Raw genomic sequence first — 13,858 nt, 5'->3', positions numbered from 1 at the left:
AAAGATTTTTACGTTTGATCCAATTACCTCATTAATATTCATAAGGTCAGTGCCAAGAAAGATGGAGCACAACTTCTTACTATAATACATCTACATAGAAAGTATGACAAATAACCATCATTCCGTTTGGAGATATCGCGGACCCACGCAAGTGTCACAGAAGCGCACACACCGACACCCGCATACCCGCAAAAACATGGCTGAGTATCCTTTGCTACCAGCAAGTAACCAACCAGAGCAGCAACGCTGAGAAATGACAATATTTTTGAGCCGTTTATCCATTTGTTTGTGCAAAAAAGTAAGACAAAGCAGACACATCGGGTTTCATTTCCTTCCTCCATCTCCTGTTTTCCTTGGAAACACTGTCACGAACATATTGTATACAATATGTCGTTATACTAATTAATAGTGATAAACTTTGCCCCATTGCAAAACAAAGAACCAACAGTATATGTACTTCGTAGTTTTAATTCATGCAATATTAGAACGCAAACCAAAAAAAAAGTATTCCTCTGCTAAGTCTGCTAAAATGTTGTGGATATCACGTTTAAATTGCGTTGTCCTAAAATTGCGCATATACAATAATAGAACGACCTTCAACTTGTTTACAATCGACGTACCGCAGAGAAAATCGGCTCCAACAAAATAGGTCATCCTCACATATTCCACATACAACCGTGAAAATGTTCAAACTGCAAATCTGCCAAGTAGTCCTTGTATAGAGTATGCCATCGAACTAGATAGAAAGCCTGCATAGAAACTAAATATTTGACATGATGAAGTCTCCCACGGGTGGAATTATTTCCCAAAATTACGGTAAAATTAAGTTGGAAGACATTTTGCTACTCACATAAAACGCAAGCTGGTCATGAATAGTAAATAGTTGTGAAAAAAATTTCATGTTCACTGCATATGATATGTGGCCAACATTACATACAGAAGGCCCGGTTTTGGGCCCATAGATGACGAAACAAACATTTCTTCCAAACAACGTTGGTTCACCATTATTCAAACATTATTTCCACAATATTTCAGCAGATTCGGACGACATTTCTAGGAGGATCAGAAAATGATCCCTTTTGTACTCAAATGACCTAACAAATATGATTGCATATAAAGAAGATGAAGTCACTCGAACCTCTGACAAACGATCAGTCAAATCTAATGGAAAATGACGAAATGGCAGTCATTCAAACAAGGTGGAAAAAAGTGACGGAATTTTCGCAGCATGCGCATCGCTATAACTCATCTGAAATAATTCAGCTGAACTAGAATGTGTTTTTTGGAAAACTTTTACGTTTGGTTTGCTGCCGTGGGAACGAATAAGGTCTCACGTCTAGCCTTCTCTCCGACCACTCGTCTCTCCTCTGCATTATTGACTTGTTTTAAAGCCCCTGGAGCCTTTCTTGCTACAAATTAAAATAATTTTTCCATTAAAAGAGAGGTTTGTAATCTGATATCAGTGTACCTTTTTAAATGTCAAAACAAGCTCCTTAGATTCAAATGACAAAGATTTTTTTTATTGTTTACAGTCAGTATGGATGTAAGTTTTACAAATAATAAAAATTCAGTGAAAGCCCAACAAAACAACTGACATGTTTATTCAATCAGATGTGAGGATACTCGATTCCGCAAACAGGGTGGGACGTAGGCATCATAAAACAAGGAAGTATTGTTCATATAGCATACCACTGACAAACTTCGAATGTTTCAAACTGTGTTTATTTGATATTTGTACATACATATCGATAGTGTAGAATAGATCATACCGTACATTTCACGGTATATAATATGTATTGTACTAGTTCATGAATGTTAAAAAGTGTTGATTAGTAGTATCACTTCCTGTCCTTTCGTTACTGCTTTAATTTTGCCTTCCAACCAAAAGCAAAGTAACTTAGCTAACATAATCACCCATAAAGGGTTCTTAAACATATGGATGATATCAACCAGAACAAGTAAATCAGCATTCCTACTCTTTTTATCGGTTTGGTAGAATTGACATCACAACTACGCACAATTACAAAACCTTTGATCATAAACCACACTGAACGTAATAAAATTAAAACGTAGCACGACACTCGTTTTAAAAACCAAATACATTAATTAAGAGTTATTAAATTGCAATATCACTGCTGTTCTTGGAACTAGAGACACGATAGTCAAGTAGTATACAATAGGTATTATGCTATATTTATCGGAACAAGGACAATTCAACATTATGCAACTGAAGCTTACTGTATATATAGAGTGAAAGTTCAAGATGCGAATAATATTAAGTTAGATTGCGCATGACCACTAGCCTAATTAACACAGAGGCCAATGTACAGCAATTCCTCCTATGAGCTGTACCTATAATCCAAACCATATTTCAAATAAAATGATGGCATTAATGGACATCCATACCACTACTGCGGTCATTTCAGTAGGGAGTTGCTCACCCCTAAAAAGAGACTCTGTTTCATTTGTCATCTTGCACTTCATCGAATATATTTTCGCGTGACATTTCTACAGACCCGAAATTATGGAAACGCTTTTCAAAGTTTGTTTGACTGTTTTCACGATTTGCAACTCGTTTGGAACAGAAAGGGTAAGTCTTTCTATTATTTTTTTTTTAATATTTTACCACTGTTTCGAAAATAACATAAGTTGTGTTGCTGAGCTAACTCTGTTTATATTAAATGATGTGACAAACTGAAGTAAAAACTTTTCCCATTAAATAGGAAAACATTGATAAAAATACCTGATGAAGTTTAGTTTTAAATGCCTTCAATTTAAAATACTTAGAATTTTTAACCTTGCGAAAGAACAACAGTGTTTCGACATATAACAAAACGTCTTTAATTGAACCACACATACTGAAAAAAAAAATAAATTAGATCAAAAGATGCTTGAATTTACTTCAAATACAAATAGTCAACAGTTGGGTAACTACTGTTAACAAAACTATAATGATAAGGTATATCCTTTAAATAAGATATTTATTTCAAAGGGTGGTAGGTCCGATTCAATTTCATCAAATTTGAAACAATGCTCAGTTTTAAACTTGATAATACTTCTGTAAACTATCATCCAAATGAGAAATTTGCAGCTTTAAATTTTCTCAGGGAACACCTAAATGTTACTTCCTTCACATGCTCATCGATATCACTTTAAAATATATCGTTATTTATGTAGCAATGTTGGAAAAACAGTCTGCAACAAGGCATTAAGATATTTTGAAATGCATTTTGAAAAAACGTAAATATAAAGATCACTAATTTGGACATGTACATTTTCAAGGAAACAAGGTTGAATAACATCAATTTAAATTAAAACTAACTAGTAATTATAATAACGATACTCGGCTTAGTTAACTTGATAACAACAATTGTTTTAACCGCAATTTTTATAGATCATGGATATAAGAGCGGAGGAAATGTAAGACATTTTCATTTATTTTATTTAAAATGATAAAGTTGTAAAGAATGTCTCCTATCGCATGCCTTTCTAAGTGACAGTTCTATACGATTGATATCATAAGTAGAGATCACAGTTATTTCTTTTATGAAAATGTCAAAACGAGAAGTATAGTAACACTTAATTAGAGGTAACTCCTCTATTCTCAGACTTAATGTCCTATAACGATACCACGATAAGGGGAAACTTGAAAGAAAGAAAATGAGATTTTAGTAGTAAATGGAGTTAGTTGAGATATTTTGATATATCGTTACCAAAAAATAAAAAGTACAAATATGTGCACATCCCAAAATATGCTCATATTACTATCAAGTAATTAATGCAAGAAACAACAAAATAAATGTATGTTTAACTCACTTTCATGAACATTGCACTATTTGAAATTTCTGTTTTAATTCTCGTGAGTTAGAATGAAACACCTATAAAGTATTGTTTGTCGAATGTGTGAGACTTGTTTAACTGTTTAAAAATAATACTGTTTTTTTTTACGAACATGATCTTTGAATTGTATAAACTAGAAGATTTAAAAGACTGAAAGTCGCTTTCCAATGCCATAGACGTTACTTATACGTATAAGTTGTTTTATAAGATCTTATAAATTGCCATTTTGGTAACACCTGAATTACCTCTTCGAGTCATTCGAATAATGTAAAGTAATCATTAGTTTTGTAATTGTGACCGATGTGAAGTCTGAGGGAAAGTAATAGTTATTTTCATAAAATGATACTCAAAATAAAATCGTAGTAAGATGTTTCTTTAGTCTTTGGGTTCAGACAACTAGTCACACAAAGAATTTTACCAAAATACTTAAATGCCTCATCAAATAAATCAATTTCACTGAAGAATTGTATGTTCTCATGCATTAAATCAGTTTGTTACATTGTAGTTTTAAATATAAGCTATATTCTGGAAGAAAAGCAAAAGGCAAATCCTTTATTTTATCCTATCATTAATGAATAAATAAAAATAAAGGTCATATAACTAGCGGAATAACTTAGTGCAGATGCAGAGAACATTTCTAACACTTTAAAAATAACCTGATGCTCATTCTGGTTGCTTGCCTTTAAATAATTATGCTTTTCAATATTCATTACAATGGTATGCTGATTAGGAATACCTTAATGCATGTTTTATTGTTTTGTCTTTAGTTTTTTTGGTCTTTTTTTTTACTTTAAATTCGGATAAATCTATAGAAGCCCAAAAAAAAAAAAACAGTATAAATAAAAACATTTTCAACAAAACGTATATTAAATTTTCATTGAAAATCTTACTTTTGACATGATCCAATTCACCAAGATTTTAATGACAATCCAATGTGATGATTTTGTCTATATCTGGATTATTACAGGTTAGGTCATTGTGTAAATGGTTAGGTCATTGTATATATATATATATATATATATATATATATATATATATAAATACAATTGTGAAAAAAAGTATTAGGTGATACGTAAAATCTGGAAATACTTCAAAGAAAGACAGTTTTTCTCTAATTTATTTGTAAATTATCTAATCACAAATACCGTAATTTACATTGATTTTCACATAAGATACTCCATAAAGTCGTGACGATCATGTAAAGTTCCTTGTATTTGACAAACTAGGTAACGTTTAATAGTCTCAATTTGAATACCGGAATTAAATAAATATAAAACCTATTCACAGTTCTCCATCCCTCCCTCCCTCCCTCCTCCCACCGACTTGCACCTTCCTTTCATGATACCATGTGGCTGGTCGGTGTAGTACAAAACTTAACGTTTCGTTTGTCGTTTTAAAGTAACAGATAACATAATTCAGTATAGAAAAGGAAACTCTCCCTATATTTAAGAAAACCCATACATGATAAACGTTTACAAATTAAACAATATCAAATCTATTACACTGTATTTAAATGTCTCTTTTCTAACACGTTTGCTTTTAATGCTGTGATTTTTTTTAGAAACTGACAAAACCATTACGACAAAAATTCTCTTCAACTTATTGGTGGCTGTGTTTTTACTACGTCACGCCTAATAGCTTAAAATGAAATATTGATCCTTACAACCCAGTCATTTAATAATTATGCTTCAGGTTTCTTATTAGCAAGATATAAAAGTCTATGGCTAAGAACTTACCTTACTAGTAAATGGAAGCTTTCACTTAGAGTTCATTTTGTTTATGTTAGCCTTTGCTCTTTCACGTTAGCTTACATATCATGTACCAGAGTAGCTGTAAAACCGGGACAATTTCAATAATCTAAATCTTCCTGGAAGAAAGTTGTAATATAAAGTTCAACGCTCTAAGTGTTTATTGATATTTGCAATATCGGCGGCATATCAGTATCGGTAAAATTTAGCCTCATTGACGATAACGGCAAACTAATATTGAACTTTTTCTTCCACAAAAAGCCAGTTTCGATTAATAGCAAGTGGCCAATATGCCGAACAGCTGGTCAAACAAGCATGACGCAAGTTCTGAAATATATTAACCGATCTAAACAGACCAGTCATGTACATTTACCGTTAAAAAACTCATCAGTCTTTGTCGCGCATTAAAGAAAATGACACCAGTCTGGCTGATGTATTATACAATTTTATATTCAGGATAGTAACTTAACGTATGTGAATATATGTTTATACCTACAATAGTAGCCTATCAGTCCTCCGCTGAGAATAAATGTTTTAACACGTGGAAACCCCTCTTCTAAATCATTCCAAAAATTGTGTACATTGCAGAAGCTGCAAAGAGTATCATGGATGCCGTTTGTGAAAACATCATTGACTGATGAAAAGATTGTATTTTGAAAATCAAGTTTGCTTATCACATTTTGTTGCCGATTGGTTTACGAAATATTTCACACACGAAGCACTAGCTAATTTTGGCTAGACTTAGTTGTTAGTATAGCCGGCTGATGGAAGTAAATAAGTGTCTACAGAAATTATAAAATGTGTAAAAGTAAGCTGGCTTGAGGATTTGATCCTAGCAGGATCTTCTTCAAAGGCTAAATGACAAGTTACAGTAACAGAAGCGACAAAAACACACACGAAATTAGACAATCAAAGAATATGTTTTCGTTTTCGTTCTGATAAACGCATGAACTTACCTTATAAGTAAAATGACCCTTTCAAATCTTAGAGTTTCGTTGTGCACGGTAAGTATCAAGACACGGTAATCTTAGAAAAGCTAGGACGATTTAAATGATCCTTAAGTGTTATTAAGGACTGATAAACACAAATGCGTTACAACATTTGTCTGTAATCTTCTTACGTCAAAATATAACTTGAACAAAGAACATCTGTCTGCATTAAGCAACAAAGCTGTCTAAGGAAGCAGTCAGCTATTGCCTTTGTTCTTTACTACATGAACTTACGTATCATGTACCAGGATAGCTGTTACACCGGAAAAAATGCCATTAATCTAAAGTTTCCTGGAAGATAGTTGTATCCTGTAAGTGATCCTTGACCTGTAAATCAGCTATGGAATGTAGACAAAGATAAAACATCAATACAAGTGTTGATCCGGAGAATTTACCAACGTTTATGTCGACTTAACTTGTTTTAACCTCACATGTTTTGAACCAGTTTGCGAATTGTTCTTTCTTTTCCTCGAACTGTTTTTATAAGACATTAGCTTTATATTTAATCTGATCCTGCTTAGTTTTGACTGCATCAACCTGTATGTCTTGTAATGTATTCATTAAAAGTATTTTATTACACAGGGAATCGTCGGTGCCGATAGAAGATCTTCAGGTAGGTGTAGTTGTTATGTTATATGATTGACCTTATGATAAGAAGTAACCTCAGTAAGCTATATCACTTATGTATTATAAATGTTAACACCTCAGTTGACCAACTTGAATGGCTGGAAATGTTGGTTCTTTAGTGGTCGCTCTAAACGTTTTTTTTTTTTTTTCAATCATGTCACCATTTCCAAACATCTATTATGAAATTGATTTCCTCTGAGTCGTATATTTTCGATCTTTTCATGTCCAACGTGCTACATCGATATTTTTTTCATGTACGTTAAATGGAATATGACTGTTTTCATTAGTCTTTAACTACTGATAACAACGAAAACATTTGATTCAAATGGTCTTTGAATTTTATGTTAACGTAATTGTTTCAAAACAGTTACATCTGAGAATCCAACCACGATTACCTTATTCAATTTAATATTGGTCGTGATATCTTCCTCTATACGGTAGTTGAGTAATAATTGGCATAAAGGCTTATCTATTATCTTAACTCTCATAGTAACAAAGCCATGTTTATTACAATTGGCTCGGAATGCAATATTTGTTAACTGAAATGATTTTTCAATCGCGATAAAATGTTTACTTTGTTTTACCTTTCATCCAGGTTTTACATACTTCGTTTTTCAACAATCTGAGTATCCGAGAGATTGCAGAGAAGTATCGAATGCATGTTCCTCAACCCACAATACATCTGGAGTGTACCTTATTAAACCAGATGGCTACCCGGAACCGTTTGAGGCTTACTGTTACAATGATCTTTATACTGGTGGATGGACGGTATGCCATAGTTGATAACTCGTCCCCTGTTCAACTTTAACCAGTTTTGAACAAATTTACTTCAATTTTGCCTACAGCAATACATAGTGATGTAAAAAATCCTTTTTCAACTTGAATCTTTTTATCGAAGCAAAATTTGAATCAATTATTTTTATACATTTTGAAATTAAGTCCAGTGTAGTTCATCTTCCAAGAAAAACTGTAAACCTTTAGCCTACACTACAAATTGAAGTTATATATATAATTTCTATTTTCTGTTAGAAATGTTAGCAACAAATCCCATTGCGGTAGGGAACGAATAATTAATATTTAATAACGTCCTAGTTAACGCTTAACTTCTTTGGTATTCGTCGTAGGTATTACAGCGCCGAAGATCAGATTCCGTCAATTTCAATAGAAGTTGGAAAGATTTCAGAAATGGCTTTGGCTTTCTAGGGAGTGAGTTTTGGATTGGAAATGAGAAAATTGCCTTCTTAACAAATCAAAAGCGGTACCAACTGCGAATGGATTTTGAGAACGTTGCTGGAGATACTTACTATGTAACATACGACGAGTTTCGTATCTCAGATGAATGGGGGGATTATCATATATCTAGTTTAGGTACATTCGAAATATCAGATGGTAAGTGTCTTTACATTCTTATTAAGCATAAAGCCAAAATAACTCGTATTTGTTTATTAAATGTCGAAAGTAAACGTGCATAAACTGAAAGGTTTATTCTTAGATCGAATTGATCTTTTGGAAGTAAAATTGACATGGCAACATTTTTCTTAGCTTGAATAAACTGCTACAATACATATAGTAAGAGTATACATAGAGTACACCAGCGAGTACAACGGTGCTAAAATTCATATAGAAGCGGTTACAACATGCTATGATATATATGATATGTTGAAATATTAATATTGCATTAGTATCTATACTAGATTTCGAAGTGGCCTCCATTAGCTGAATTTTTATTACGCACTTACTACATTACTGCTTCGTACTCAACACTTACCTTGGTTCTGAACAAGGAACCGTATCTAACATTTGTACAACAGAATGTTTACACTTTAACAGGTCCGTCTCCCAGTTTGATCAGAACAACCAACGTTGTTATTAATAATCACTGTTGTCAAAAAGTAGTATAGTAACTCCGAAGGCACTCAGAAACAGAAGTAAGCTATGACTATATGGTTTCAGACCAGTTGTGCAACAAATTATGGATTATTATCTCGTAATGTTGAATAAATATTAACATAAAGTTGAATAAGAAACAGCCACTACCTGATTTAAATTGTTCCGTAAATATTCGAACTGTTTCTGAATGTGTGTTTTTTCCTTTAACCTTCAGATAAGAATGACATGAGAGGGCAGAATGACAAACCTATTCTTTCTCACGTCATATTCTTCGTTTCTCTATCAGGTTCATATTATTTACATTTTATTGTTTCCTGATCTCTAGGAATAATCCCTGAATGGTGTCCAGCTAATGAGATATTTAGCAATGAGACCTGTGAGAGGACTTGTGATGACCCTGATACTTGCATCTCGCCTACATCTCGCACAGACACAGAGCAATGCGTTTGTGTCGGTGATTATCTGAGACATCAAGAACAATGCATCCCTCTGAACCAATGCAACTGCTTCGTTGCTGACAAAGGAGGTGTATTAAGGGTCAGTACGGCTCTTTCGGGTCATTTTAAATGCTTTCCTCTTCATTAATTGTTTGATAGCTCTCTTTTCTTTTCTTTTTTGGCGAATCCGTGGGCCTGCTTCATCCGAATCGACTTTAAAGACCGCATTAACATTTCTTAAAGGTTCATACCCTTACCTAGATCAATCAAAAGGAAGTTTACATTGGCCACCTACCGTTGAAACCCTGTCTCTTTCGCTGTGACAACCCCAAATCCATCATGATTATTTTTACCCGCTGAATATCTTAAATTAGGAAGGCGAATTTTACGTCAATTCAAGATGTACACGTCGATCAACCTGTAGGAACAACCAGATTATAGAGGCGAGTTTACAGTGTAGTGATCACGCAACCTGTGATGAGAGGAACGGTGTCTCTAAATGTTACTGCAATCAAAACTACGAAGGGGACGGAGTGATGTGCACCCACAACTGCTTCGTTGATACCGAAATAAGTGTATTAAGGGTCATTGTAGTTCTTTCAGGCCATTTTAAATGCTTTGCTCATAATTCTTTGTCCATATAATTTGAGACAAACCTTTTACTATTTAAACGTGTCGAGTATCGCATTACTTTTAAAGATAACCGTGTGGCGAGAGCATCGCGGTTATCCATTGATTCCATTTCATTCGAACAGGCCAGGCAAAACTGTCAGTCAAAGGATGAATTATATTTAGTCGGATTCATAGTATCCCTTCTACGGGTGTGCATTCCCTTATAAACCTTAAACAAAATTATTTGATACATCTTACCAAAATCGTGCGTTTCAAACGTATTGTAACTTGAGTTTTCAGTTTCAACAAACCTTTCAAGGAAGGCAACATTTGGCAGCTACTTTTAAAATAAAAAAAAGTATGGAAAATACCTAGGCCCCCAACATCAGAGTTGGCTGCAAAGACCTCATTAAACTATCTTAAAATTTGATACCCTTTGCAAGAAAAGGAAATTTGCATTGGTCTGCCATTCTTGCAATTCTGTACATTTAACTGTTACAACCGCAAATCCATAATTGATTTATTTATTACTATTTTTTCCCGCTAAATTGATTAAATTAGGAAGGCGAGTTTTACGTCAATTCAAGATGTACACAAAGATCAACTTGTAGGAACAACCAGATCATAGAGGCGAGTTACCAGTGTAGTGATCAAGCAACATGTGATGAGAGGAGTGGTGTCCGTAAATGTTTTTATTTTAGATCTAGCCAAATTGCATATCATGGCAACGCATCATTTGATACACCGAGAACGATGAACGTTACCAAATTTATTTAAAACGCTCATGACCATATATTAAGGTTAATCCAGTGCGTCATCAAAAGTTGTTAAAAATATAACAAATTAACATGTATTTTACTATCTTTGGTATATGTCATTTAACATTTATCTTTCCAGGGAAGTGAATCATACATTAGTTCTGACTGTTCCTTACGAATAACTTGCAACAGTAACGTACTTACAAGTGAGAGGTACAGTTGTATTGCAGATGCAACCTGCCAGAAGCGAAATAATATCCATCGATGTTACTGTAACGAATGGTTTGAAGGCAATGGTGTTACATGTACCCGTAGTGGACCGAGAGATTGTTCTGATCTTTACACAGCGGGTAGAAGAAATAACGGAAAATATACCATTTATCCCGCTGGAAGCTCCGGGTTTGAAGTTTATTGTGACATGTCTAGTGGTGGATGGACAGTAAGTTTTAGCCATTGACAAGCAATATCTTTCCCATGTTAAACTTGTGTTTTCTTATATGACAGGACTTCGTTCACTAACATTTGAAGTAAATCATTCAACTACTTAATTAAATTGATCCATCTTCCTTTCAGTTTAAAATAAATCGGATTATTGACCTTCACCAATGAATTTCTCTTACTTATTGTAGTACAATGAAATATTCCATACGTACGTACTTGGCATCTAAAACTAATTGATTCTCTTTGTAGATTTTGCAACGACGTACAAGTAGTTCCGTCAGCTTTTATCGAAACTGGTATGAGTACAAAAACGGGTTTGGAAGTCCCACAGGAAATCATTGGATTGGCAACGATAAAATATACAAATTGACAAACCAAAAAGGCTACCAACTTCGAATAGAAAAGACAAACAGGGAAGGATCAACATACTACAGCCGTTATTCATCATTTAGAATCAGTAGCGAAGGAGACAGATACCGACTGTCATTGGGTGGCCACTATGGAAATGCTGGTATGTATTGTGCTAAATGTCAATCATACGCATACTTGTAGTTATTACGTCATATCATTCTAGCATAACTACCTGTAGTCGTAATCGCACTCTTGGATTTGTACTCGTACATATACTCAGGTCATGTTATACATCTAGTGTAGATACTGATGTAGAACTGTATTAGACGTCGAGCTTTGAGTCCCGTGCGCATTGCTGATCGTACAATTGCTTTACATTGTATCACGTGTTGGTAAAATGATATATTGTTGTAACATCATCATATATCATATCAACCACACTCCTATATATTTAATAGCGTCTGCTTTCTCGCATTTTCACTATGATCTTGTCGAGCTTATAACGCAAGGGAATAATAACCATTCTGGAAACCTAAGAACTACAATCAAACACTTTAATTCTTTCACTCCAATTTGAACACCTAGCATATATTGAACAGTCAAAACTATACATTTTACAAAATGCCGAATGTGAACACTTCAACAAATGCACCGTTTACATTTCTGTTAATCTGTCACTCACAACTATATTATTAATTAATATTTGTCGAAGGGAAATAAATAATAATATAAATACAATATTGACATTAAGAAATATATTTTAATAATTAACGATGTTTTCAAATGAGGTCCCAGACGAATTGACAGAATTGGAACCGCTCCAGTTAAATTCGCAAACTTGACTCCTTTGTTCAATATTGTAAACTCCCTTACGATAATTTAGAACTCGTATATGAAACCACAAAAATATAACGTAAGCCCAACTTAAACGAACAAAATAACAAACGCAATTATAACCGACAGCTATAGCAAACGAACCTAAAGTGACTTAATAATGTCCAGTATATATAAAAGGAAAAAAACTTCGTATTTTACAAGAAAATACCTTCATTCAGTATTGCTAATTTCCTTCCAGGTTACAATGCTATGGGAGCAAATTCAGGGCATCGGTTTAGTACGCACGATCAAGACAACGATGGATCGAGTACCTTCGACTGCGCAGAAAAACACCGAGGTGGCTGGTGGTATCCTGACGATAGTAATACGGGCTCTACCAGCAACTGCTACTCATTCAGCGACCGCGTGGCTACTGGTGGATACGAGTACTCTGACTGTACATGTTTTTATACTTATTATTATTATTACTGTTATGATTATGATTATTATTACCATTATATATGCTATCATTGTGATGGCTGTAGTGGTCGCAACTCTTGTAGATACTGCCGAAACAAAAACCCGGTCTATGCGACAACTTTCTTTTCCTGTGGCTACTCCAATCTGAATGGGTACTACTCGTACAACGATTACCGCGGTATCTTCTGGAAGAATCTTCAAGGTTCTGATTGCGGAATAACAGCAACAACAATGAAAATACAGCCAAGTCAATGATCAAAGTAGTGGATTTGAAGTCTTCAAAGTAACAAGGACAGGAAGCCGTTGGCGATATAATAACATATATTAAACAAGGAAGTACATATCGAAGCTAGTGGACGTTTGCATATTTAAAAGATGAAAGTGAAGGAAAGAGACACTAGTTAGCCTTCCAAGGCAATACTATATTATGGGGCAAACTATCAAACGACTGTAAAACAATTTAAGAGGGGTACAACGATCACAAGAAACTCGATGGCATTCGATAATTTGTCCAGAGTTTTCAAAAATGGTATTGAATTCGATTTTTCTTAAATGTTATTAGTAATGATGTCACTGAGAATACTAAGAAGTGATGCAAATAAAATATATTAAAAATAAAACATCAGTATACTGACCAGTAATATTCCTTTCCAAAAGTTGCGATTATATTGAATAAACACAAGTGACAATGTTATGACATCGCCTAACTATGAACGATATCTTATACGTTTCGATTTAATTTCTGGGTTGTTTATGTAATATGTTTGAGAGAACAGTTCTACTGCCAGAGTAAAGCGCAATAGTTTATGCAGAAAGAACACAACCAACCGAAATCACCAGAATATGTGCCCTCTTATTCATGAATCAAT

At 34.0% G+C, this 13,858-nt stretch overlaps 2 protein-coding genes across 2 annotated transcripts; both read left to right on the top strand.

Moving 5' to 3' along the window:
* Positions 1-8,320: 8,320 nt before the first annotated feature.
* LOC139972943 (alpha-tectorin-like) lies at positions 8,321-10,920 on the top strand. Its single transcript, XM_071979260.1, has 3 exons — positions 8,321-8,593; positions 9,420-9,631; positions 10,705-10,920. The coding sequence occupies exons 1-3, from the start codon at positions 8,476-8,478 to the stop codon at positions 10,918-10,920; spliced, it is 546 nt and encodes a 181-aa protein (XP_071835361.1). The 5' UTR covers positions 8,321-8,475.
* A 269-nt stretch (positions 10,921-11,189) lies between these two features.
* Positions 11,190-13,604, top strand: LOC139973418 (ficolin-1-like). The gene is made up of 3 exons (XM_071980102.1): positions 11,190-11,340; positions 11,592-11,853; positions 12,769-13,604. The coding sequence occupies exons 1-3, from the start codon at positions 11,320-11,322 to the stop codon at positions 13,242-13,244; spliced, it is 759 nt and encodes a 252-aa protein (XP_071836203.1). The 5' UTR covers positions 11,190-11,319; the 3' UTR covers positions 13,245-13,604.
* The last annotated feature ends 254 nt before the right edge of the window (positions 13,605-13,858 follow it).

The sequence above is a fragment of the Apostichopus japonicus genome, chromosome 9, assembly GCF_037975245.1.
Source record: "Apostichopus japonicus isolate 1M-3 chromosome 9, ASM3797524v1, whole genome shotgun sequence".
Lineage (NCBI taxonomy): Eukaryota > Metazoa > Echinodermata > Holothuroidea > Aspidochirotida > Stichopodidae > Apostichopus > Apostichopus japonicus.
The sequence above is the reverse complement of the archived record's forward strand: the minus strand, read 5'-3'. Positions and strand labels throughout refer to the sequence as shown.